This window comes from Vigna umbellata, chromosome 10 (assembly GCF_029865625.1).
Source record: "Vigna umbellata cultivar VRB3 chromosome 10, Vumbellata_1.0, whole genome shotgun sequence".
NCBI classification, from domain to species: Eukaryota; Viridiplantae; Streptophyta; class Magnoliopsida; order Fabales; family Fabaceae; genus Vigna; species Vigna umbellata.
In genome coordinates this window covers 19756954-19781399 of record NC_142174.1, presented here as the reverse complement: position 1 = coordinate 19781399, position 24446 = coordinate 19756954, and the positions used below count along the sequence as shown (strand labels likewise).

General features: G+C 35.3%; 1 protein-coding gene and 1 pseudogene across 3 annotated transcripts; both read left to right on the top strand.

Annotated features, from left to right (window-relative positions):
• Positions 1 to 10164: 10164 nt before the first annotated feature.
• On the top strand, positions 10165 to 16189 carry LOC148192119 (protein NPG1-like). 3 transcript variants are annotated; one of them, XM_088100191.1, is made up of 5 exons: positions 10165 to 10378; positions 10719 to 10967; positions 11705 to 11954; positions 12093 to 13303; positions 15938 to 16189. In XM_088100191.1, exons 2-5 carry the CDS (start codon positions 10815 to 10817, stop codon positions 16112 to 16114), a joined length of 1791 nt encoding a protein of 596 aa, XP_087956317.1. In that variant the 5' UTR covers positions 10165 to 10378; positions 10719 to 10814; the 3' UTR covers positions 16115 to 16189. The 3 variants fall into 3 exon arrangements, with proteins under 3 accessions (XP_087956317.1, XP_087956319.1, XP_087956316.1); XM_088100193.1 differs by having other exon boundaries at positions 10165 to 10457; positions 10797 to 10967; XM_088100190.1 differs by having other exon boundaries at positions 10797 to 10967; positions 15938 to 16188.
• Positions 16190 to 22090: 5901 nt separating this feature from the next.
• LOC148192118 (uncharacterized) lies at positions 22091 to 23224 on the top strand (annotated as a pseudogene).
• The last annotated feature ends 1222 nt before the right edge of the window (positions 23225 to 24446 follow it).

Sequence of the window (24446 nt, the reverse complement as noted above, 5' to 3'; positions counted from 1 at the left end):
TTTATACCACGTGAGGACGACAATGAAACTTTTTTAAAAATGAGGATGAATTTGACACAATTCAACCAAACTGGGGACAAAGGAAGCAATTAAACCTATTTTCTACTATAAAGTAATACACGTCTTTCTTATTTATTCTTAAGAGGTAGCTTTTTGTAAAAAGAAAAAAAAGAAAGAAGAAGAAATTTTTTTTTCACTATATTGCAATATATTTTCTTATCTTATTTCATTATAAATAGAAAAGTTGGTGTTTTGAGTTTCATTTTAAAAAGTAGTAACTCTTTGACATTTATCTTGAATAAAACAGATTTAAGTAAGGAAAATTAGTTCAATTTCTGATAATATCATAAAATAAATGACTTGATTGTTGAAGTGAATTAGTTTCTAAATGTTGAGTTTATGCAAGTTTGATGTATTTTATTGAAATGTGTTAAGAAATCTAATAGTGTAATTTATAGTCAACGGGTCAAATATGTTTAGCTTGATATTATTTGATTATATATATTAGTTTTGTTCCAAGGAATGAATAAAACAAGACATTTTGGTCAATGGATATTTCTTAGAAATTTTTTAAATTATGCAAACTTATTAAATAAGACATGCTTACACTAAGCAAACTTTATTTTATTTAAATTTTATAGAGCATAAAAAACATTTATTGTTGAGCGCACATTTAAATAGAACTCTAAGTATTTTGGTTCATAGGAAAAATCAACAATTCGTTAGGAAAATTAATAGTATAGAATTGTATTGACGTGACAAATTAAAAAAATTTATTTCCAAATTCATTTTCATTTACTTCCAAATTTACTCAAATAAATGATAAAAAAATTTATCTTTAAATCCTCTCAAATCCACTTTCTCAAATCCACTCAAAAGAACAAGACCTTAAAGAGAATTGGTTGATAAACAAGTTAGATCTTATCAATCTCTCCCATATCTTAGATTTGTTAGAAAAATGATGAAGATGAAGTTTTGATGATGTCCAAATCAAGTCAAGAACAACCAAGACTCATGAAGAATGATCTTTGAAGACTTGTAACTTTTGTAATAACTGTATAAATATAGGAAATTAGTAGTTTTATGTATGCATTCAAAAGTGATGTAAAAATAAACCAAAAGCAAAAATTGTGCAGTGCTAATCGATTAGCAGAGGCTGTTAATCGATTATTCCAGTGGCGAATGGAGAAGCACAGCAATGCAGTGCTAATCGATTAGCAAGGGGTGTTAATCGATTAGCGCTAATCGATTAGCGCTAATCGATTAGCAGAGGGTGTTAATCGATTAGCAAGGTGACCGTTTGAAAAACTAGCCGTTTTTAGAGCCGTTGGACTATCCGTTGATGCGTTAATCGATTAGCAACTTAAGATAATCGATTAACACAGTAAGAAAGGCTGAAAACGAAAAAATGGAAGAGCATTTGGATGAGTCTATAAATAGACTCTCATTTCCTCTCAAGAAGAACATCCAGAGACAACAACAACTCTTCCCTTGTGCTCTAGTACTCAGAAATCATTGAGACTTGTGTGTTCTTGTTCGGCTTGTGAAACTCGTGTCTGTGGAGCTGGTAAAGTGCTGCTACGGTGACAGAGGAAATAGCCGGTTCATCCTTGGTGTGTCTTAGGAGGTGTTCGGAAGAGGAAGTTCATCCTTCATGAAGTATTCGGAGGAAGTGTTTCATCCTTTGTGAAGATTCAAAGGAGGTGTTGGTTCATCTCTTGTGGCATCAAGAGAGGTGTTTTCTAAACTCTTACAAATTGTATCTGTGTGATTGTAGTTTGTAATTGTTTTGTGATTAGTGAATTGTTTATCTTGTTTAGAGATAAGCGACTGGACGTAGGATTGGTAAGATCCGAACCAGGATAAAATCATCTGTGCAAATTTCTCTCAACCTTACTCTATTTTATTGTTATTATTAATCGCTAAGTAAGTTTAATTGAGTAGAAATTTTTAAGGCACACGTTTTTAGTAAGAACCAATTCACCCCCCCTCTTGGTTTGTTGTTCCACGCTAACCCATCCGCTGCAGCCGCTTTGATAATTGGTATCAGAGCTTGCTTTGATAGTCATTCAAATGGCGGGATCGTATCAAACATTCGCAGAGGGTGCTTCTATCAATAGACCACCACTATTCACAGGTGAAAATTATGCATTTTGGAAGGTTAGAATGCAAATTTTTATGGAATCTATTGATGTAGATATTTGGGATGCTGTTACATTTGGTCCTTTTGTTCCAACTAACAATATGCAGGAACCAAAGCCCCGTGACCAATGGACTGCTGAAGATAAGAAAAAATTTGGTAATGATGTAAAAGCTCGTAATATTATTTCATCTGCTTTAACTGTTGATGAGTTTTACAGGATTTCTGTTTGTAAAACTGCACAAGAAATGTGGGAAGTACTGAGAGTAACCCATGAAGGTACATATGATGTTAAGAGAGCTAGAAAGAATACCTTAATCCAGGAATACGAAATGTTCAGGATGAAGCAAGGGGAAACAATAGTAGATGTTCAGAAACACTTCACCAACATCGTAAACCATCTTATTGGATTAGGTAAATCTTTCGATACTGATGAGCTTAATATAAAAAATTTTGAAATCTTTAGACAGGTCTTGGCAACCAAAAGTGACTGCAATTTCTGAGTCACAAAATCTCAACACAATGACCATGGCTGCATTATTTAGAAAGTTGAGAGAGCATGAACTTGACCTCGGAAGACTAGATGAAGAAGAAGCAAAAACTAAGAAAAAGACTCTAGCCTTCAAATCTGAGGTAGAAAAGAGCAAAAGCAAAATGGAAGATGAAGACTCAGAAGAAGATGAAAATTTGAGTCTACTAATCAAAAGGTTCAACAGGTTCATGAAATCAAAAGGCAAAGGGAGATTCAGAAACGAAAAGAGAGAAAATCAAGGATCGTCATCAAACTATAGATGCTATGGTTGCAGAGAAAAGGGACATTTAAAAGCAGACTGCCCAAATTAAAAGAAGGGTGAAGAAAAGAAAGAAAAGAAATTCTTCAAGAAAAAGAGAGCATACATCGCATGGGACGATGACAACGAATCAATTTCTGACTCGAGCAATTCTGATGAAGAAGCAAACATATGTCTAATGGCGGATGACGACACTGCTGGAAGCCAAGAATTATCAAAACCAAGGAAGTATATGTGGTGTCTTGACAGTGGATGTTCAAAACACATGACCGGAGATAAAAAGAAATTTACAAGCTTCCGGAAAAAGGAACGAGGCTTTGTCACCTATGGTGACAACAACAAAGGAAAAATCCTTGGAACAGGAGATATTGGAAGTGAAGATACCTTGATGATCAAAGACGTGCTATATGTGGAAGGATTAAAGCACAACTTAATTAGCATTAGTCAATTATGCGATAAAGGATTCAAGGTAACCTTCGAACAAAATTCTTGTACTATTTATAAAAATGATTCTTCTGAAATTGCTTTGAAAGGAATTAGGCATAACAATATTTATTTGATTGATTTAGAAAATGCATCAAATAGGAATATTTCATGTTTAGTAGTAAAAGAAGAAAATCCATGGTTATGGCATAAAAGAGCTGCACATATTCATATGCAACAATTGAATAAACTCATTTCTAAAGACTTAGTAATTGGTCTACCAAAACTAAAATATGTGAAAGATAAATTGTGTGATGCATGTCAAAAGGGAAAACAAGTGAAATCATCTTTTCATTCGAAAAATGTTGTTTCTAGTTTAAAACCCTTAGAACTTTTGCACATGGATTTATTTGGTCCCTCTAGGATAAAAAGTTTTGGAGGAAATTATTATGCTTTAGTTATTGTAGATGATTATTCAAGATATACTTGGACTTTCTTTCTTACTCTTAAAAGTGAAGCTTTCAAAGAATTTAAAAAATTTGCAAATTTAATTCAAAATGAAAAGGATTTGAAAATAAAGGCTATTAGAAGTGACCATGGAGGTGAATTTCAAAATGAATCTTTTGAAACTTTTTGTGAAGAATATGGCATTTCTCATATTTTTTCTGCACCTAGAACTCCTCAACAAAATGGAGTTGTAGAAAGAAAGAATAGATCCTTAGAGGAACTTGCTAGAACTATGTTAAATGAATATAGTGTTCCTAAACAATTTTAGGCTGATGCTGTGAGTACTGCATGTTATGTATTGAATAGAATGCTTATTAGGCCAATTTTGAAATGTACTCCTTATGAACTTTTTAAAGGTAGAAAACCAAATGTTTCACATTTAAGAATTTTTAGATGCAAATGTTTTGTCTTAAATAATGGAAAACAGAATTTAGGAAAATTTGATTCCAAAGCCGATGAAGCTATTTTTCTAGGATATTCTCTAACTAGCAAAGCTTATATAGAGTTTTTAATCGGAAAACATTTGAAATAGAAGAATTTGTGCATGTTGTCTTTGATGAAATTGCGGACCTTGAGGCAAAACCTCTTGAGTCAGATGAATCAGATGCAGGTGAAAATGAAGACTTGCAAAAGACAACCAATGAAGAGAAAATCAATAATCCTCAAGATAATGAAGATCTAAACAAAATATGGCAACAACCTAGAGGATTATCATTGGACAACATCATTGGCGACATATCAAAAGGGGTAAACACTAGAAGAAATTTAGTTAATTTTTGTATGAATGTAGCTTTTATGTCGCAGATAGAACCTAAGAACATTAAGGAAGCTCTTCAAGATGAACAATGGTGTATAGCAATGCAAGAAGAACTTAACCAGTTTGAAAGAAATCAAGTTTGGGAATTGATTCCTAGGGAAGATACTCATCAAGTAATTGGAACCAAATGGGTATTCAGAAACAAACTAGATGAAGATGGAAACATCACTAAGAATAAAGCTAGGCTTGTGGCTCAAGGATATAGTCAAGAAGAAGGTATAGATTATGATGAGACATATGCTCCAGTTGCCAGGTTAGAGGCAATACGCCTACTTCTTGCTTATGCATCTATAATGAAATTTAAATTATTTCAAATGGATGTTAAAAGTGCATTTCTAAATGGTTTTATAAAAGAAGATGTGTATGTTGAACAACCACCTGGTTTTGAAGATTTTAAATTTCCAAATCACATCTATAAATTAAAGAAAGCACTTTATGGTTTAAAACAAGCACCTAGATCTCGGTATGAAAGACTTAACAATTTTCTTTTAGAAAATGATTTTAATAGAGGAAAAGTTGATTCCACTTTGTTTATTAAAAGAGTCGGAAAACATATTTTGATTATTCAAGTATATGTTGATGATATTATTTTTGGATCAACTAATAAATCTCTTTGTGAGGAATTTGCTAAGACTATGCAGGGTGAATTTGAAATGTCTATGATGGGAGAATTAACATTCTTCCTCGGTCTTCAAATTAAGCAAATGAAAGAAGGTACGTTCATTTCTCAAACCAAGTATTGTAGAGAAATTCTTAAGAAGTTTGAAATGGACAAAGCAAAGGAAGCATCTACACCTATGGGAACCTCTTGCTATCTTGACAAAGATGAGTCAGGTAAAGAGGTAAATCAAACTAAATATAGATGCATGATAGGTTCTTTGTTATACCTTACTGCTAGTAGACCGGATATTATGCAGAGTGTTTGTGTGTGTGCTAGGTATCAATCTAGTCCTAGAGAATCTCACCTTACAGCAGTTAAAAGAATATTGAAATATCTTAAGGGAATTGCATCCTTTGGTTTATGGTATCCATCAGGAACGGAACCTAGTCTTGTAGGTTTTTCCGATGCAGATTATGGAGGTTGTAAGATAGATAGAAAAAGCACTAGTGGAACATGTCATCTTCTAGGTAGTTCCTTAGTTTCTTGGAACTCTAAGAAACAAGCCTGTGTAGCCTTATCAACCACTGAGGCTGAATATATTGCTGCTGGAAATTGTTGTGCGCAAATTTTATGGATGAAACAACAATTAGAAGATTATGACATTCATTTAGATCATATTCCACTTAAGTGTGATAATACAAGTGCAATAAATCTTACAAAGAATCCCATAATGCATTCTAAAACCAAGCACATTGAGATTAGGCATCACTTTCTTAGAGATCATGTGCAAAAGGGAGATTGTGAAATAGAATATATTGATACACAACATCAATTAGCTGATATTTTCACCAAAGCATTGCCTAAGGATAGATTCTATGAGCTTATAAGAGATTTAGGAATATTGAAAACATCTTAAAATTGGACATAGGTAACAAATTGGATGTTTTTCGGAAATCAGCGTCAGTTAATCGATTAGTCCGTACCACTAATCGATTAGCGCTAATCGATTAACACCTCTTGTTAATCGATTAGCAACCGTTACAGGGAGTAAATTCTGCAAAATCTAGCCGTTGTAACGGCTATAAACGGCCATTTTTTGATTTTTTGAACGTTAGGAGTGAATTTTCAGCCTATTTAAACCCCTACCATCCCTCATTTTACCCACTCACATTATCCATCACTCTACAACTCAAATTCTCTTCATTCCTTCACTCAAAATTACCATAATCTTGCTGTCCAAATTTTTTTTTTCATGGCTGAACCCTCAAGAAGGAGAAGAAGAAGAAGCTATGCATCTGAGAGCACTCCTCCCGCACGTGGTCCAAATATTCATGGGTGGATTTCAGACGATGGAAGGCATGAGGAATATTTGCAAATGTGGAAAGAACGGAAGGTTCTTCGCCAAAAATTTGTTGATCTAAATTGGTTTACTGCAAATCAATTCCAGTTCTCTGGGCAATTGGTTGAGCAAGGCGTCCAACATTTCTTGCAACTTCAAGGACGTTACTATCCAGATTTGGTAAGAGTCTTTTACTATAATCTGAAGGTCCACAGTGGTATTGTTTACACTCGTGTTAAGGGTGTAGATATTGTTCTTGATCATGACATTTGGACAAATGTCGCTCAACTTCCAATCCTAGAAAATACTCTGCATGTGCCAAATGACTTTGATGATTTTAACAAAATTTTGGCCTATCGCTCTTTCATGCGCAATCCTTAACGACCTCTACCTAATAGGAGATATCTTCTAGTAGGAAATCTTAGAATGGAGGAAAGGGTCATTCATTATCTTATTGTGTGGTTGCTTTGTCCAAGAGGTTCAAACTTGGCACAATGCCTTGAAACCGATTTGATGCTCATGTCTGCTATTACTCAAAATTCAAAAATCAATTGGGCAAGTCTAATCTCTGATACTATAGTATGTACAAAGAGGTATGACCGAGCTCATCTTCCATATCCTCTCCTTGTTTCCTTAATCTGTGTTTATAGAGGAGTTGATATTACCGGAGAAAAATTTCTCACCGTCTCACGAAATCATCAAATTGAGGAATCCGCACTGCATCAAATGGGTTTTATACGACAAGGGAATATGTTTGTCCGTGCTGAAGGTGATATTGCACAAGTTGATAACGAATCCGATGAAGAAGATGAAGATATTCCTATGCCAGATCCAACAAATGTTGCTGGACCATCTCATCCTCCACAAGAATATAGTCTAGAAAGTATATCTAGACAAATTGAAGCAATGGCCTCTATGCAACAAACTAGGATGGATGACATGATGGCTTATCACACTCTTCGCTATGATGAAATAAATAATCACCTCAAGGAAATTGATGACAAACTAGCCAAACTCTATGTTCCCGATAGTGATGATGAGTCTTAGGCACTTTATGCTTCTATGCTTTTTGTAGTGTGTGTGCTTTATATTTAACTTCCTTGTATGCTTGCCTCTTTAAATTCAATAAAATGTATGTTGTTTTTCCTTAATATTTCTATGCATATATGCTTTTATTAAGGGGGAGTATATTTCTAATAAATTTAGGGGGAGCAATTATACATCACTTTTTAATAATGATCAAAAAGGGGGAGAAATATTTAAAGTCTTAAACTTATTTCTAAGTTCACTAACAATTGTTTCTTCCTTAAGTTGTATTTTAAATACAGATTATTACCAAAAGCTTTAAATCAATAAGGTTTTGATCATCATCAAAAAGGGGGAGATTGTTAGCAAAATGATGAAGATGAAGTTTTGATGATGTCCAAATCAAGTCAAGAACAACCAAGACTCATGAAGAATGATCTTTGAAGACTTGTAACTTTTGTAATAACTGTATAAATATAGGAAATTAGTATTTTTATGTATGCATTCAAAAGTGATGTAAAAATAAACCAAAAGCAAAAATTGTGCAGTGCTAATCGATTAGCAGAGGCTGTTAATCGATTATTCCAGTGGCGAATGGAGAAGCACAGCAATGCAGTGCTAATCGATTAGCAAGGGGTGTTAATCGATTAGCGCTAATCGATTAGCAGAGGGTGTTAATCGATTAGCAAGGTGACCGTTTGAAAAACTAGCCGTTTTTAGAGCCGTTGGACTATCCGTTGGTGCGTTAATCGATTAGCAACTTAAGATAATCGATTAACACAGTAAGAAAGGCTGAAAACGAAAAAATGGAAGAGCATTTGGATGAGTCTATAAATAGACTCTCATTTCCTCTCAAGAAGAACATCCAGAGACAACAACAACTCTTCCCTTGTGCTCTAGTACTCAGAAATCATTGAGACTTGTGTGTTCTTGTTCGGCTTGTGAAACTCGTGTCTGTGGAGCTGGTAAAGTGCTGCTACGGTGACAGAGGAAATAGCCGGTTCATCCTTGGTGTGTCTTAGGAGGTGTTCGGAAGAGGAAGTTCATCCTTCGTGAAGTATTCGGAGGAAGTGTTTCATCCTTTGTGAAGATTCAAAGGAGGTGTTGGTTCATCTCTTGTGGCATCAAGAGAGGTGTTTTCTAAACTCTTACAAATTGTATCTGTGTGATTGTAGTTTGTAATTGTTTTGTGATTAGTGAATTGTTTATCTTGTTTAGAGATAAGCGACTGGACGTAGGATTGGTAAGATCCGAACCAGGATAAAATCATATGTGCAAATTTCTCTCAACCTTACTCTATTTTATTGTTATTATTAATCGCTAAGTAACTTTAATTGAGTAGAAATTTTTAAGGCACACGTTTTTAGTACGAACCAATTCACCCCCCTCTTGGTTTGTTGTTCCACGCTAACCCATCCGCTGCAGCCGCTCTGACAAGATTGTTGGGTAAATTATAACTAAAAGTCAAATAATATTTCAAACTATTTTACAATTTAAAATTTTCTAAATGTTAAAATTTATTGGTTTTCATTATATTGTTTTTTTTTCTTACAAATAAGTAAAATTAAATGTCTTTAGATTCCAATATTTAAAAATAAATTGAGATAAATATATATGTATAAATAAGAATATTTGATATACTTTACATATTCTTAAAGTAAAATTATTTATTGAGATATATTCAAACAAAATTCAAAAAATAACATATTCAAAGTCATATTATATTTTTAGACATAATTAATATTATCATGTACCATTATATTAAAAACTGTAATTTATACTGTAATTATTTTATTTAATTGATTGTATGACTGCATAATTAATTGTATTTTAAATATAATACGTTACAAATATTATATCAATATTTAAATTTTAATAATATATTAAAATAATAAGTAAAGAAAAATTATTGATAATAAAAAATATTTCACTTTTTTCTATGTCTTCAGTTCTTTGATACAATTATTTATTTATTCATGCTCTAGTTATTATTCTTTTCCGTTTTTTTTACTATTTAACTTTCGAATATAAACAAAGCATTAAAATATAAAATACAATTTAGAAGTTAAAATGTACCAGTGACGGTTAATGATAAAATTAATATTAATTTTAAATTTAATTCAATATATATTTAATTATATCATAATTATCATTGTACTACTCTATTAATAACGGAAGTTTCTCACATACATGTGATAATATAAAAGGATAAAATAAATCAATCATGTAATCATTTTAGTAAGATAGAAAATAATTGATTACATATGTATTTAAATGATAATGCATAAATTTAAATTTATTTAAAAAGAGGTATAAATATTAAATTGCTAAGCTCAGTGTTATTAATTATTTTAATAATTATTAGAAGTTATAAATAAACTATTTTGAATTAATTAACACTGTAAGAGTCTCTGCATTATCCACAGTGGTAAAATTAAAATGTGCAAAGATTAAAGTTTATATTAATTTTAAAAGAAGTGAGAGTATTTAGTTGTTACTTTTCTTGGGCATTCAATTTTGGTCATTCTCTTCTCTCACCAGCTGTAACAGCGGTTGACCTCAAACCACCCACCACTCTTCTTCTGTTTCTTTCTATTGTTGTTTTTTCCTCTCAAATAAGACAATGCCATCAACTTTGATCAAATGCTGATAAAATTCAAGGGTCCCCTCTCCTAGATCTTCCTTTCGGTTACTGTTGCATCTATTCCCTTTGCTCCAACGCCACGTTGCTTTGGTCAGTCACAACCTTTTTTTATTCATTGTTCCATTTTCCAGCTTCTTCCCTGGATCTGCAATTTCCCACCCTCTCCCATGTAATTTTTTTTTCTGCAATTTTCAATTTTTCTTCCAAAGTTTGATGATTTTTATGTTATCACGGAACCCCATTACATCGAAAACGACTTTTGAAGTGAAAAACATGCATTTGTGGGGACTTGCATCGTATATGACAATGCTAGGATCAGTTTTTAGCAATGCCGTGTGAAACGGGGAACTTTGTTTTTCTTTGCGATACTAAAGATTTGGACTTGTGTGTATGAGTTTTTGTTTAGATTTTGTGAAATATATATGACCAGTGTGCAATGCCGTTGAAGCTTCTAAGGGACGACAAAATTGGAACTTACGTGGAAAGGGTGGTTATGGAGTGTGTGCAGGTTGGAGGGAAATGATTGATGGGGTCTACTGAGCATGGGAGAGTATCAGTTAGGGAGTTCCAGGCCAATGGAAGCCGCATGGCTGCATCAGAAGTTGAGGCCAAGCTTGATCAAGGAAATATTCAAGAAGCAGAAGATTCGTTGCGAGAAGGATTGTCACTCAATTTTGAGGTTTGTTTGTTAATACTGCCACACTTTACTAGTTTGTGTCAGCCATTTATTTGTGTAGCAAAATATTCCCTTTGTTTCTCTTTTATGACATCTGGTGGCAACTGTTTCTGGATTGTGCATTTCATATTTTCAAATAGTAAGAAGCAGAAACCAAGGGCCAAATTGTCACTTAGAGTTATTGGAGAAAGCTGATCTTGATGTCAAATGGTTGTGATATTTGTCTCTGAAATTTTTTGTTGTTGGAATTTAGCTACTCATTCATCATGTTTGCTAATTATTTAGACTTCAATATGTTGTCTTGATTTATATTTCTGTTTCGGAGCAACTCTTAGATTTATAGGAATAAGGTCTGCCTTCTCTAGGTAACTGTAACTACTATGTTCTCAACACCTTCAATAACAAGGCGATAAATTTCATCTGTGAGCCAAACCTCAGGATCTTTGAATCTGATAGCATGCAATGTATTTTTGTCGTAGTACTCATATTATTCTAATTTGAGCATTGAACATATTATAGATTGCAATTTGTACATATGTACGTAACATAATTGAATTTTTTGAAGCTAGAAAAAACATGTCAATACAAGAAATGGGCTTCGTAATTTGTACTGTGTAAATTTGATACAAATGATATCTTGAATGCATTGATTCTTGGCACTGGATAGGAGGAGCTGTTTTTTGGGAGAAATTAATCAGATCATAGAGTTTAGCCCTGATGTTACTCTTAAAACTTTGCAGGAAGCAAGAGCTCTTCTTGGTAAGTTGGAGTATCAGAGAGGTAATGTAGAAGGTGCTCTTCGTGTGTTTGATGGGATTGATCTCCAAGCTGCCATTCAGAGGTTGCAATCTTCATTTTCTGAGAAACCACCGGGCAAGAAAGGTCGTGGTCACACTGAATCAGCCTCGGGCTCTCAGCATGCGGCTAGCTTGGTGCTTGAAGCCATCTACTTAAAAGCCAAGTCTCTGCAAAAATTAGAGAAATTTACAGGTATCATATACAACCTTGACTGTTGAAATTTTTCTCCACCTTACATTTACCTTCTTAATATTTTTTTCCCTTCTAAAAGGGAGTGATTTCATAATCAGAATGGATACATTGAAATTCTTGTTTAATGAATTTATGCAGAGGCTGCTAATAATTGTAAACGTATTCTTGATTCCGTTGAGAAGATATTTTATCAGGGTATTCCTAATATTCAAGTGGATAATAAATTGCAAGAGATAGTCAGCCATGCTGTAGAGCTCCTTCCAGAGCTTTGGAAGCAAGCTGGTTGCTATGATGAGGCAATCTCTGCTTATAGGCGAGCCCTTTTTAGTCAATGGAACCTTGATAATGATTACTGTGCAAGAATTCAGAAGTCATTTGTTATGTTTTTGCTATACAGTGGGGTGGAGGCAAGTCCACCTAGTTTGGCAGTTCAGATTGAAGGATCATATGTGCCTAAAAATAATCTTGAAGAGGCTATTCTGCTATTGATGGTTCTTTTGAGAAAGTTTAGCCTTGGTAAGATGAAATGGGATCCATCAGTCATGGAACACCTTACTTTTGCACTTTCTATATGTAGCCAAACTTCTACTTTAGCAAAGCAAATTGAAGAGTTGATGCCTGGAGTATACCATCGAATCGATTGTTGGAATTCTTTAGCTTTTTGTTATAGTGGTGCTGGACAAAATGACTGTGCTTTGAGCCTGCTAAGGAAATCTTTGCACAAACATGAACGACCAAATGACATTACATCATTAGTGTTAGCAGCTCGGATCTGCAGCTCGGATCCCCATCTTGCTGCTGAGGGAGTGATCTATGCACAGAGGGCAGTCAATAATGCTCGTGACCAAAATGAGCATTTGAAAGGTGTTGCTCTACGGATGTTGGGACTTTGTCTTGGAAAGCAATCTAAGGTTGCTTCCTCTGACTCTGAGAGGTCTCGCCTTCACTCCAAAGCTTTAGAGTCATTGGTGGCAGCAATCAAATTGGAGCCAAACAATTCTGATCTGATTTTTGAATTGGCTGTTCATTATGCGCAACACCGAAACTTGTCTGCTGCTTTGCGCTCTGCGAGACATTTCTTTAATCAAACAGGTGGTTCTATGTTGAAATCTTGGAGATTGCTTGCTCTAATTTTGTCTGCACAGCAAAGATTTTCTGAAGCTGAAGTGGTGACAGATGCTGCTTTAGATCAGACTGCAAGATGGGAGCAGGGGCCACTGCTTAGGCTGAAAGCAAAGTTGAAGATATCCCAATCACGACCAATGGATGCTATTGAAACCTATAGATACCTTCTTGCATTGGTTCAAGCCCAGAATAAATCTTTTGGGTCTTCCCAAATTAGTTCAAAGGTAAGATTCCTGCGGATCCTTTGATAGAGGTCACACATTAGACAAATTGAACAGATTTTATTTTGGATTATAATGGATTAGATTAAAAGAGTCATTAATCAATTTTGAACCATTAAAAATTTAATTAAAAAAATATGATTCATCTTGATTCATTAGATAGAAATTCAATTCAAACCAATCTATCCATAAAAGTAATATATTTCTAAAAAATAAAAAATAAATTTTACAGAATAAATTTTAAATTTATATATTTAAATTTTTTTAAGAAGGTATATTTAAGAAAGATTAATTATGAAAAAAAGATTAATTAGAGTGATTTTGATCCAATAAGCATTGATGGAAGAATCTATTGAGTTTTTAAAAATAATATATGTATGATTAACTTTCCATATAGTTAAATGAATGGATTTCACCCTATTGTTTTATATTTTTGTAATGGGTGGATTGAATGGATGATGGATGAATAGATTGCTCTGCCACCCTCAATTTTTTGGATAAAAACAATTGAATTCTTCTTAGAACAAATTCAACCTCAAAAGCTAACTCATGAGGATCAGTAGTTGACATGGGATTACAACCCACCTCTATTTGGAAAGTGTTAGGCCTCTTATAAGTAAATATTATAAGAGGAAAAACAGGATTTAGGATTTTTAGCAGGACTGAATAGTTTTAGAAGTTACTAGTAGGGGCAAGCATAACTGCCTTTAAGCAGTTATTAGTAGAATAAAAAAATATAAGGGAAGGGAGGGGGCGATTTTTCCAGGGTGGGTTTTGGGGAGGGAGAGATCAATCTCCAACATCTTGGAAGGGAACCTTTGTACTCAATTAATTTTACTTAGTTATTGTGTAATTTGTAACTTGGTATCAATTCAATTGAATAAAATTCAATCCTTATTTGCACACTAGTTGGTGTTTAGCAATTGATATTTGAGCTAACAAGTTCTTGGAGTGTTGGAAGTCCCACATCGATTAAAGATAAGACCAATTTATAATATATAAGTGGGTGCAAACCTCACCTTATAAGCCGGTTTTGTGTGATTGAGTTAGACTTAAAGTCCATTTCTTAACATGGTATCAGAGCTATGGTTAGAGCCTATCCTAACAATATTTGTTATTTGTTGGGCATGTTGTTCCACCCGCTATCAGGCTGCTATCGATCATGGAGAGCATCTACCAACTATCATTAGGTATTCCAAATTTTCCAGGCCTGAGGGCAAGCCCGAGTCCAGGTTGCTTATCAGAGAGCCAGAATTTTGGTTTTTTAGTAGGACCAAATTGATTTAGCATTTATTAATTAGTTTAACAGTTATTGTTAGGGGCAAGTCTAACTGACTCTAGACAGTTATTAGTAGAATAAAAGAAATAAGATAAGGGAAAGGGAGGGGACATTTTTCTTGAGTGGGTTTCAGGAAGGGAGAGATCAAGCTCTCAACATCTTGGAAGGGACCTTTGTACTCAGTTCAGGTGTAGTTTGTAATACTGTATCAGTTCAATTTAATAAAATTTCAGAAAACTGTAAGGTGACCAAAACATGTGTCTATGATAAAAATTAAGACTATCCTAAATTTGGCCTGAACCCAAAACTTAATCCTAAATTAAATCATGGCACTAGTCAAGGATAGTTTTAGCCATCTAAAGCTTTGGTCATATTTATAATGTTTAAGGTTTAGTGTTTAAGGATTTTTGAGAAAGCGACACTACAGAAGCTACAATTTTGTAGTTAGGAACCTGAAGGCCTTACGAACCCTACAACATATTCTCTCAGTCTACCAAGTCTTGTACATTGTAATTGGAACCTACAAATCACCATGCACCACAGCTTCAGGGCTCATGCAAGATTAGTCCTTTAAATAGTGCTGTGAACATTACACTACCTGTATACATTGGTGGATCTTTCGAAAATATTTTGGAGGTGCCAAAACCATTTTATAGGTGTACAAAATTTTGGAATGCTAAATATATAAAAATACTAAAATTAAAAGAAAATATTTGTATTTATATTTAATATATATAAATACAGGAACAGTGCGAGAACCACACTACATTGTTTAGCCTTTTGTAGTCAGATAGTCCAAGGCCTTATAAACCTCAAATAAAAATCTAATGCTTCCAATATGGGACTAAAAAGGTCCCCCACCGTGTAATTGATTCTAACAGTTTCCTCTAAATTCTGTCAGTTGAAGGCACTTGAGGAGATTCGTATTGCAAAATGATACTCCAAAGTACAGTTCTATACCATTTTAGATTTGACTTACAAGAAACTTAAATTTACTGTGATGTTAATTACCAAACAAAATACACAGTAGCAAGCATTTGTTAGTGTTATAAAAAGGTTGAGTTGGCTTTTGTCTGTAAAAATGAGAGCATCAAAGATGTGTCAAGAAAAAAAATATGGGAAAGACCGTTGTATATTTTACATATCTTTTATGTTGTTCTTATGTTCGGATATTTCCCTTTGATTGTCATTTTTTACACTGAGTTTTAAGTCATTCCTTCCTCCTTCCTTATGTTTTACTGAGAAACTTTTTGGCTGATAAGGACGGACAAATGAAAGAAATATACGCCCCCCACCCCCCTAAGTTATAAATTGTTGATTTAGAAATCAATGACTTCAATTTTGTTAACTCTTTTCAGGTTCTGGATGATAAAATAAATGAATTTGATATTTGGCATGGTCTGGCAAATTTATATGCTAGTCTCTCTCGTTGGAAGGATGCTGAAATCTGTCTGCAGAAGGCCAGGGAGTTGAAGAAATACTCTGCTGCAGTAATGCACACTCAAGGCAAGACCAAAATCTTCGTGTTGCTTTAAGTTTTCTGTTTAAGCATGTTAAACTTAACTCTCACCCCACCCCACTTCAAATCACTTGCTGATTGCATTGAGGGAGCTTTAAGCATTTGTTAGATAGCCCCAAGCTTTAAGCATTTGTTAGATAGCCCCAAGCTTTATTGGAGCATTGTTAGATAGCCCCAAGCTTTATTGGGTACCATAATCATAATAAATAGGCGTAATTACTTTTATTCTTTACCTTTTCGGGAGGGAGTGATTAGGAATAAGATAGGGGAAACCTAGGGGGAAGGATATGAATTTTGATCATTAGGTTTTGTAAGAGAGGTTATGCTTTCATGTAACTGACGGAGATCCTGCTCCCAGTTATTGGTTGTTATCTTTGATTCAGTATTTCTATTCAATAACAGATGTATATTCAGTAAATTTCCATTGTTCCTTATCACTGAGACTGTGTGAGTGAGCCTACTGGTTACGTCCCATACTTGGGTATGTAACAATTGGTCCGACCTTCCGGATCTGACAAGGGAGAATACGAGGCCAGCCGAAGCGACAGAAAAGAGAGAGGACGTCATGGAGGGAAGGATGAGCGTCGTCGAAGTAAAATTGGAGCACGTGGGGTTAAGTCAGGAAAGCATGCAAGTGTCCATAGGCGTGGTGGAGACAAAGATGGACGCACTCTGCAAGAATTTTCAAGAGCTAATGAGAGTGATGACAACACAAACCCCTTACCTAGAGGGGAAACACGAAGGAAGTCAAGGGTATGTTAATGGAAAAATCAACAAAGAGGAGGGCGATAAAGATGAAGAACCAAACGGCAGGTAGACCGTTCGGTAGGGAAGGAGATGGATCGAACAGTGACAGGGGTAATGTGCCGTATGGAGTTGAACGCCAGGAGGAATCCTTGAACTGGAGAAGAAGGATCGAGTTACCAGTCTTCGAAGGGAGTGATCCACTGAATTGGATCAATAGGGCAGGACAAATTCTTTGAATTACAAGGGGTGTCTGAGGAGGAAAACTTGCGCTTGGCGTACATCAGCATGGAGGGTAGTGTAGGATTCTGGTTCAAGGTTTTGGAGGGAACAAACGGACGATAGTACGTGGAACGGGACTGAAGGAGGCGATAGTAGTACGGTTCGGGAGGCATCAGCCAAGGGACCAGTTTTTGAGAGGCTGGCGGCCATTAAGCAGACAGGCACAGTGGAGGAATACATCCAGGAATTTGAGATCCTGGTAGGGCAGACAAAAGGATTGGCCAAAGCACAACTTATGGGATATTTCATGGCAGGATTACATGATGGAATTCGAAAGCAAGTTCGATTGCTTGATCCGAGGGAATTGATGATGGCTATGAGAATAGCAAGGGACTGTGGAGGACGTCCAAGGGGGTACGAAGACGGGGAGTGGAAGTATGAACAGAAACCAATCCTGGGGAAGACCAAGCGGTTCTGGCATGCGTTTGGAGCCCGGTCGATCCAATCAAAATCGATTGGTAGTGATTAGAGGAAACCGAGCGGGAACCATGGAGAACGGGGGCGCAGGAGGAAGAGAGGGAACACACAGGGGTGGCGCAGGCCGATCGCTCATTAACAACAGAGAAAGAACCATAAGGAATTTACCTTATGCGAAGTATATGAAAAGAAGGGAAGAAGGGAGATGTTTTAAGTGTGGGGGACCTGTTCGGTCCAGGCCACCAATGTCCAGAAAGGAGCCTGCAGGATGACGATATTGGCAGAGGATGAGGAAGACGACGAAGAAGAAGAGAAGACCGAGCTTGACCAGATGAAGATGGAGCTGTCAGCTTTCTCAGCTGGGGGGCTAACCCAGCCCAAAACGATGAACTTACATGGACAGATAGGAGGGAGACAGGTGTTGATTCTGATTGATAGTGGCGCTAGCCACAACTTCATCAGTAACGAACTGGTGAAAGAGTTGGGTTTGACCGTGGTGGATACTCCCCCTTATTCGGTGAGTTTGGGAGATGGACAGAAGAAGACCAGGGGATGCTATGAGAAAGTGGTAATTTACATGGGAGACACCGAGGTTACCGAACAGGTTCCATCTGTTCGAATTGGGAGGGGTTGATGTGATACTAGGAGTAGAATGGTTAGCCAAGCTGGGAGAAGTGACGTTGAACTGGAGGGAATTGACCATGGTGTTCGACCAAGGAGGAAAGAAAAAAACCATAAAAGGCGACCCTACCTTAGCTCGGAGGATGGTTGATCCAGAAGCACTTGTTCAAGATGAAAGAAGTTGAAGCCTGGATGTTAGTATGGGAGCTCAGGTGGATCAAGAGGAGCGCGGACGAAGAACAGTTCGGTCGTGAACTGACAAAGGCACAGGGACAGACAATGGATCAGATTTTGAAGCTACATGCGGAAGTGTTTCATGAGCCCAAAGGTCTACCTCCTGACAGGGGCATGGCTCATCAAATCCCATTAAAGGAAGGCACGAATCCAGTGAACGTACGGCCATACCGTTACCCCCATGTGATGAAGGGGGAGATTGAGAAGCAGGTGGCCGAGATGCTGAAAACTATGGTCATAAGGCCGAGCACCAGTCCATATTCCAGTCCTGGTAATACTAGTAAAGAAGAAGGACGACAACTGGAGATTTTGTGTGGATTATAGGGCCCTCCACCGAGCCACGGTACCGGATAAATTTCCTATTCCACTGATAGAGGAAATTGTTAGATGAACTGAGAGGGGCCAAATATTTTTCGAAAGTGGATTTGAAGTCCGGCTACCACCAAATTCGGATGGGAGAAGGAGACATAGATAAAACGGCCTTTCGGACTCACCAGGGACACTACGAATTCATGGTGATGCCGTTCGGTCTCACCAACGCACCAGCCACCTTCCAGAGTGCAATGAACAACCTGATGCAGCCTTACCTGAGGAAATTCGTATTGGTGTTCTTTGATGATATATTGGTGTATAGCCGATCTTGGGAGGAGCACTTAGAACATGTGGGGATTGTGCTAGGGAAGCTCAAGGCGAACAGGTGGGTGGCCAACAGAAAGAAATGTGAGTTCGGCAAAACCCAGATACGCTATTTGGGTCATTGGATATCCGAGAAGGGTGTAGAAATGGACCTAGACAAGGTAAGAGCGGTGGTAGAATGGTAGAAGCCCAAGACGGTGAAGGCTTTGAGGGGATTTATGGGTCTGACAGGGTACTATAGGCGGTTTGTGAAGGACTATGGGAAGATTGCCAAACCCTTGACCGACCTTCTTAAAAAGGGGCATTTTACATGGACGGAGCCAGCGGAGGAAGCCATGTCAAGATTAAAGAAGGCCATCACCACTGCACCAGTGTTGATTCTACATGATTTTGACCAACCGTTCCACATCGAGTGTGATGCACCAGGAAGGGGGATAGGAGTGGTTCTCACTCAAGGAAAAAGACCCATAGCGTTCTTCAGTAAGGCGTTATCGGAGGGGTCATTGAGCAAATCGATATATGAAAAGGAATTGATGGCGTTGCTCCTAGCCATACAACACTAGAGGCCTTATCTCTTGGGACAAAGGTTTGTGGTTCACACTGACCAAAGGAGCCTGAAGTACCTGTTGGAGCAGCACATCACCACTCAGAATCAGCAAAATTGGATTGCAAAGCTCTTGGGGTATGACTTTGAGATTGTGTACAAATCAGGAGTCCCCAACAGGGTAGCAAATGCCCTATCGCGGAAGGAAGAGGATGACCCGCAAGAGGAAAAGGAATTAAGAATTGTGGCCAGACCTTATTGGCAAGACTTCGAGGAGATTTTGGAGGAACTTGAAGCAGATGAAGAGTTAAAGAAGGTGATAGAAGACTTAAGGAAGGACCCCAATTCACATTCCTCGTNCAAATCAAACTAAACTGTACTAAACTATAACTAACTATATTATACTAAACTAAAAGAAACTGAATTATTTAGGATAGGCTTAATTAACGCCATTTGTACGGATTTAACGGAAGAGATTTCATTGATACAAATTTTATTAAGTGAGGACGTAATTGACGCATTTTTTAAAGGATTGACTAATTTAACATTTTCAAACGAAACTGGAGACAAAATAGGGTATTAAGCCCATAGGATAATAACTGAACTGAACTGTTTTATATTTTAATTTTAAAAAACTGAACTTATATAGTTAACTAATAACTATACTAAATCAATACATTGCTATTTATATACACTGAGAACATGTTGAAACACAATTCATTACAATTATTTCATGGGTTATATTATTTTGAAATCTAACAAATTTTTACGTACATTTTCCGATCTTGCTTATATATTAATAATATTGAATATTTGTAATATAGAGAAAATTCTGTGCATGCACCTGATACACAAAATAGAAGAATATATATATTGTATTATATTTTATAATTATTTTCTCATACACAAATTTTTATCTTTTTATTTTACAAATATATTTAGTTTTATTAATTTACAAATAATTACCAATTCATAATTACAATTTAATAAAATTTAGTTCTTTTAAAATATATAATGAATTTTAGTATGAATTTAATAATATTATTTTATTTTAATAATTATTATATTAACTTTTTAAACAACTTTTAAAAACAGTTATTTATTTATTTATCCATATATATATTTAGTTTTATTAAATTACAAAATAATTATCGATTCATAATTACAATTTAATAAAATTTAGTTCTTTTAAAATATTTAATGAATTTTAGTATAAATTTAATAATATTATTTTATTATAATAATTATTATAGTTAACGTATAAACTCTAAAAAAGTTATTTATTTATTTGTCCATATTATTTATATATATATAGTCTAAAAGATAGTTCGAACATATTTTTGTTTCTTATTTTTTTATGTTGCTGAAATAAAAAAGCAAAAGCAAGTAAAAGTTTCAAATCAAAACCTAAAACACAGTTTAGAGTTTAAAACAGTTAATTATACTCTTAGTAGAAAAAGTTTAATTTTTCTAAACTGCACTAAAGAGCAGTATAATTCAGTTTTTATAAAAACAGTTTAGTGTTTATAGTACAAAATAGCATAGATTATCTATAGTTTACTATAACTAAGTTAATTATGTCCAGCCTTAAGTATCACGTATCACTGTTAGGTCACATGTTATTGCATTAGTCTCAGTTTGATTCTTGTATTTTTATTTTATCTCTATTTGGTCCCTCTATTTTTATTTTGTCTCACTTTAGTCCTAATTTTAAAAATTAAACAATTTTGTCCATCTCCAAATTCAAACAAAATTTAAATTGTATACAAATCTTAACAAATATGTTTATTAAAATTGATATTTTTATTAAATATTTTTAACAAGATTAAGTTTGTTTATATTTTTATTTAATTAATTATATAAATATTAATTATGTTCTTTTTAATAAGAGTTAAAATAGAACAATGACATAACATGATGGTGTAAATTTTCTAAATGATTGAGCTCACTTAACAAATAATTGATGTGAAATTTTACTTTAATTTCTAAATAAAAAATTGGAGAAAATTTTCGTGAAAACGATAACTAAAGGTGGTTTCTTCTTTCATGATTTTCTATGAAAACTTTTTCCACGAAAATTCACACTAGCATGTTATGTTACTCTTTTTAAAACTCTTATAGGTATATTTTTAAATAACATAATTAAACTTAGGCTTAATAGCTTATTTTGTTCTCAGTTTTGGTGAGTTGTGTCAATTAGGTCCCTCCTTTTAAAAAAGTGTCAATTGCATCCTCACATGGTAAAATTTCCCCCAATCAAGTCCCTTCCGTTAAAACTCACTAACACTGCTAACTTTTTATTCTCTCTCTCCTTTGTCTCTCTACAATGCAGCAGACCTTTATGTCAAAATTCTCACTACCTCAAAAGGACCCTGAAACCTTAATAAAAGCATATTGTCTTCAACATTCTATGTTCTAACTCCCTACAGCTATCACCATTGTCTTCTCTCTCTCCCTCTCTTTGAATCATAATCACTTCTCACAATCACTTCCTTACCCATCCCAACTACCAACATGGTTGATGCTGCCCTCTGGATTCCCTCACACTTCCTTATAGTCCACGACCATCACATCAACAACGTCCACTTCCACGCCCTTTTCGCCTTTTCTTATGAGTTCCACTACGGCCTTGGGCTCTCTTCTCCGCCGATCGAATCTCTGGCCAGCTCCACAGAGATCGAAAGCAGTAACGACGAAGAGGACTTCTTCGTCGCACTCACTCGTCAACTTAGTCAGTCCTCGCTTAACGAAACTAGTAAACACCTCTCTACGCTACCCATTCAACCCGACAATGGAACATTCTCGGAGATTCCGAGGAAGACTTAGGGTTTAGTCGAGTCCCCACACTCCACGCTTACCAGATTGGGGAGCTGGTCGGGTTGAAGTGTCGGTTCCGACGACGGAAGCCCGAACGGGTACTTGTGCGTTCCTTCTCCCTCGATGACTCCATTTGACAAAAACAACGACCCCTGGGAAGCTATATACGTTGTCGCCGAACAAGTCGCAAGGTTGAAGATAAACAACCACCATGGTTCCTTATTTTCCTTATCGCATTGATATACACTCTGTTTTACTCCTATTACCGGTCTTATGCAGGGTTTCTAATAATGACTGATGTTTTGTTGGTTCCATAGGTTGCGAGACCGAAGCAGCAGTGTGGTTCGGTTTAGGGAAGGCCAACTAAGCATAACTGAGTCGTTCATTAACAACAAGTTCAGGTTCAAAACAAAGCGCGTGAGTTTGGCCATGAGAGTGTGAATGTGAAATGCACTCGTCCTACATGTTTTCCCCAATCTGCATGGTCCCCTTGTCAAGTTCAGCAACAAAACAATCGGATGCAGTTTGGCGGATCCGGGTCTTGGGTTACTGTAGGTACGGGTGGATCTTCTGTGAAAAGGGGATGCGGCGGAACTGGGGTGTTCTTGCCTCATCATTATGAAACAACCCCTTCTGAACCTCGCAAGAAATCTGGTGAGGGGTTATTTGCTTTTACTTGTACCTTTCTCTCTCTTGCCTATTCTCTGTATATCTCGGGTTTTTTGGTGTTTGATTTTGTCTTATGGTGTGCTTTTAACCTGGTCAGGCTCTGCTCCTATGGACTTACTCAAAGAGGCTCTAACAGAAAAGCTCATTAACGAAATAGTATGACTCCATAAAAAAGGACGAAAAAAATAACACTAACAGAAAGGTCTGTTGCGTTGTAGAGAAACAGAGGAGAGAGAATAAAAAGTTAACATCGTTTGAGTTTTAACGGAAGGAACTTAATTGAGGAAAATTTTACCAAGTGAGGATGCAATTGACACTTTTTTAAAAGGAGAGACCTAATTGATACAACTCACCAAAACTGGGGACAAAATAAGCTATTAAGCCTTAAACTTAATCTTGTAAAAAATATTTAATAAAAATATCAATTTTAATAAAAATATTTGTTAATATTTACATACAATTTAAATTTTGTTTGAATTTGAAGAGGAGAAAAATTATTTAATTTTTAAAATTAAGACTAAATTGAGATAAAATAAAAATACAAGATTCAAATTGAGACACAATAAAAATACAGGGACCAAATTGAGACTAATGCAATGACATGCGACCTGACAATGATACGTGGCACTATTAGTGCCATGTAACACCATCTTGGTCATGTGGCACAATATCAGTTTGACATGTGACATTTTAAATTTTAATTTTAAAAAATTAAAAAATAATTAAAATTTTTGAAAAAACCAAGAACTAACACGTATCACCTCCTTTAACGTTGTTAGTTCGGAACTAAGACACTGACCTAATTGCTTTAATTTTTCAAAAATAGGGACCAACAAAAAGAATAACTAAGAATCTAACTGAGACTTCTCAACAAAATTAGAAACCTCATATTAAACCTTTATTAAATATACTAACTTTTGTGTTTTTTTTTTAAGATTCATGAGTAATTAATTCTCCCTTGCCTTATTAATTATAGAAAAAAGAATTGTATCGGTAAAAGGGGAACTAAAATTCAATTTTTTTTTTGAAAACGATGTTTATTTAGTGTTTAATCTATATTAAAAAATAACTCTTTCTTATAAGGAAAACTTAGTTTAAAAATTCTTGCTTCTAACCAGAGCATATGGCATTTCACGGAAAGTTTTATCTGTTTTTTTTGTTCATAGATGTTTGGTTTTCATTTTTATTTTATACATAAGATGAGATGTTTGATTTGTTATTTAATGTTTCTATGGAACAAAATGTCAACGTATCAATTCACCTATGTTGAAACATTTTAAATATCTCTATTTGAATATTGGAAGAATGTTTGAGACACTATTTTCAATGCATTGAGGAAAAAATAATCTAAGAATTTGAAAATTAACTTTTAAGTCACTAGTAG

What these genes read in the sequence shown, in the direction of transcription:
- LOC148192119 (XM_088100191.1), top strand. Translation starts at nt 10,815, where the DNA reads ATGGGGTCTACTGAGCATGGGAGAGTATCAGTTAGGGAGTTCCAGGCC. An exon ending in GATTGTCACTCAATTTTGAG is followed by an intron (nt 10,968 to 11,704) that starts GTTTGTTTGTTA and finishes AAAACTTTGCAG; the next exon opens with GAAGCAAGAGCTCTTCTTGG. An exon ending in AAAATTAGAGAAATTTACAG is followed by an intron (nt 11,955 to 12,092) that starts GTATCATATACA and finishes GAATTTATGCAG; the next exon opens with AGGCTGCTAATAATTGTAAA.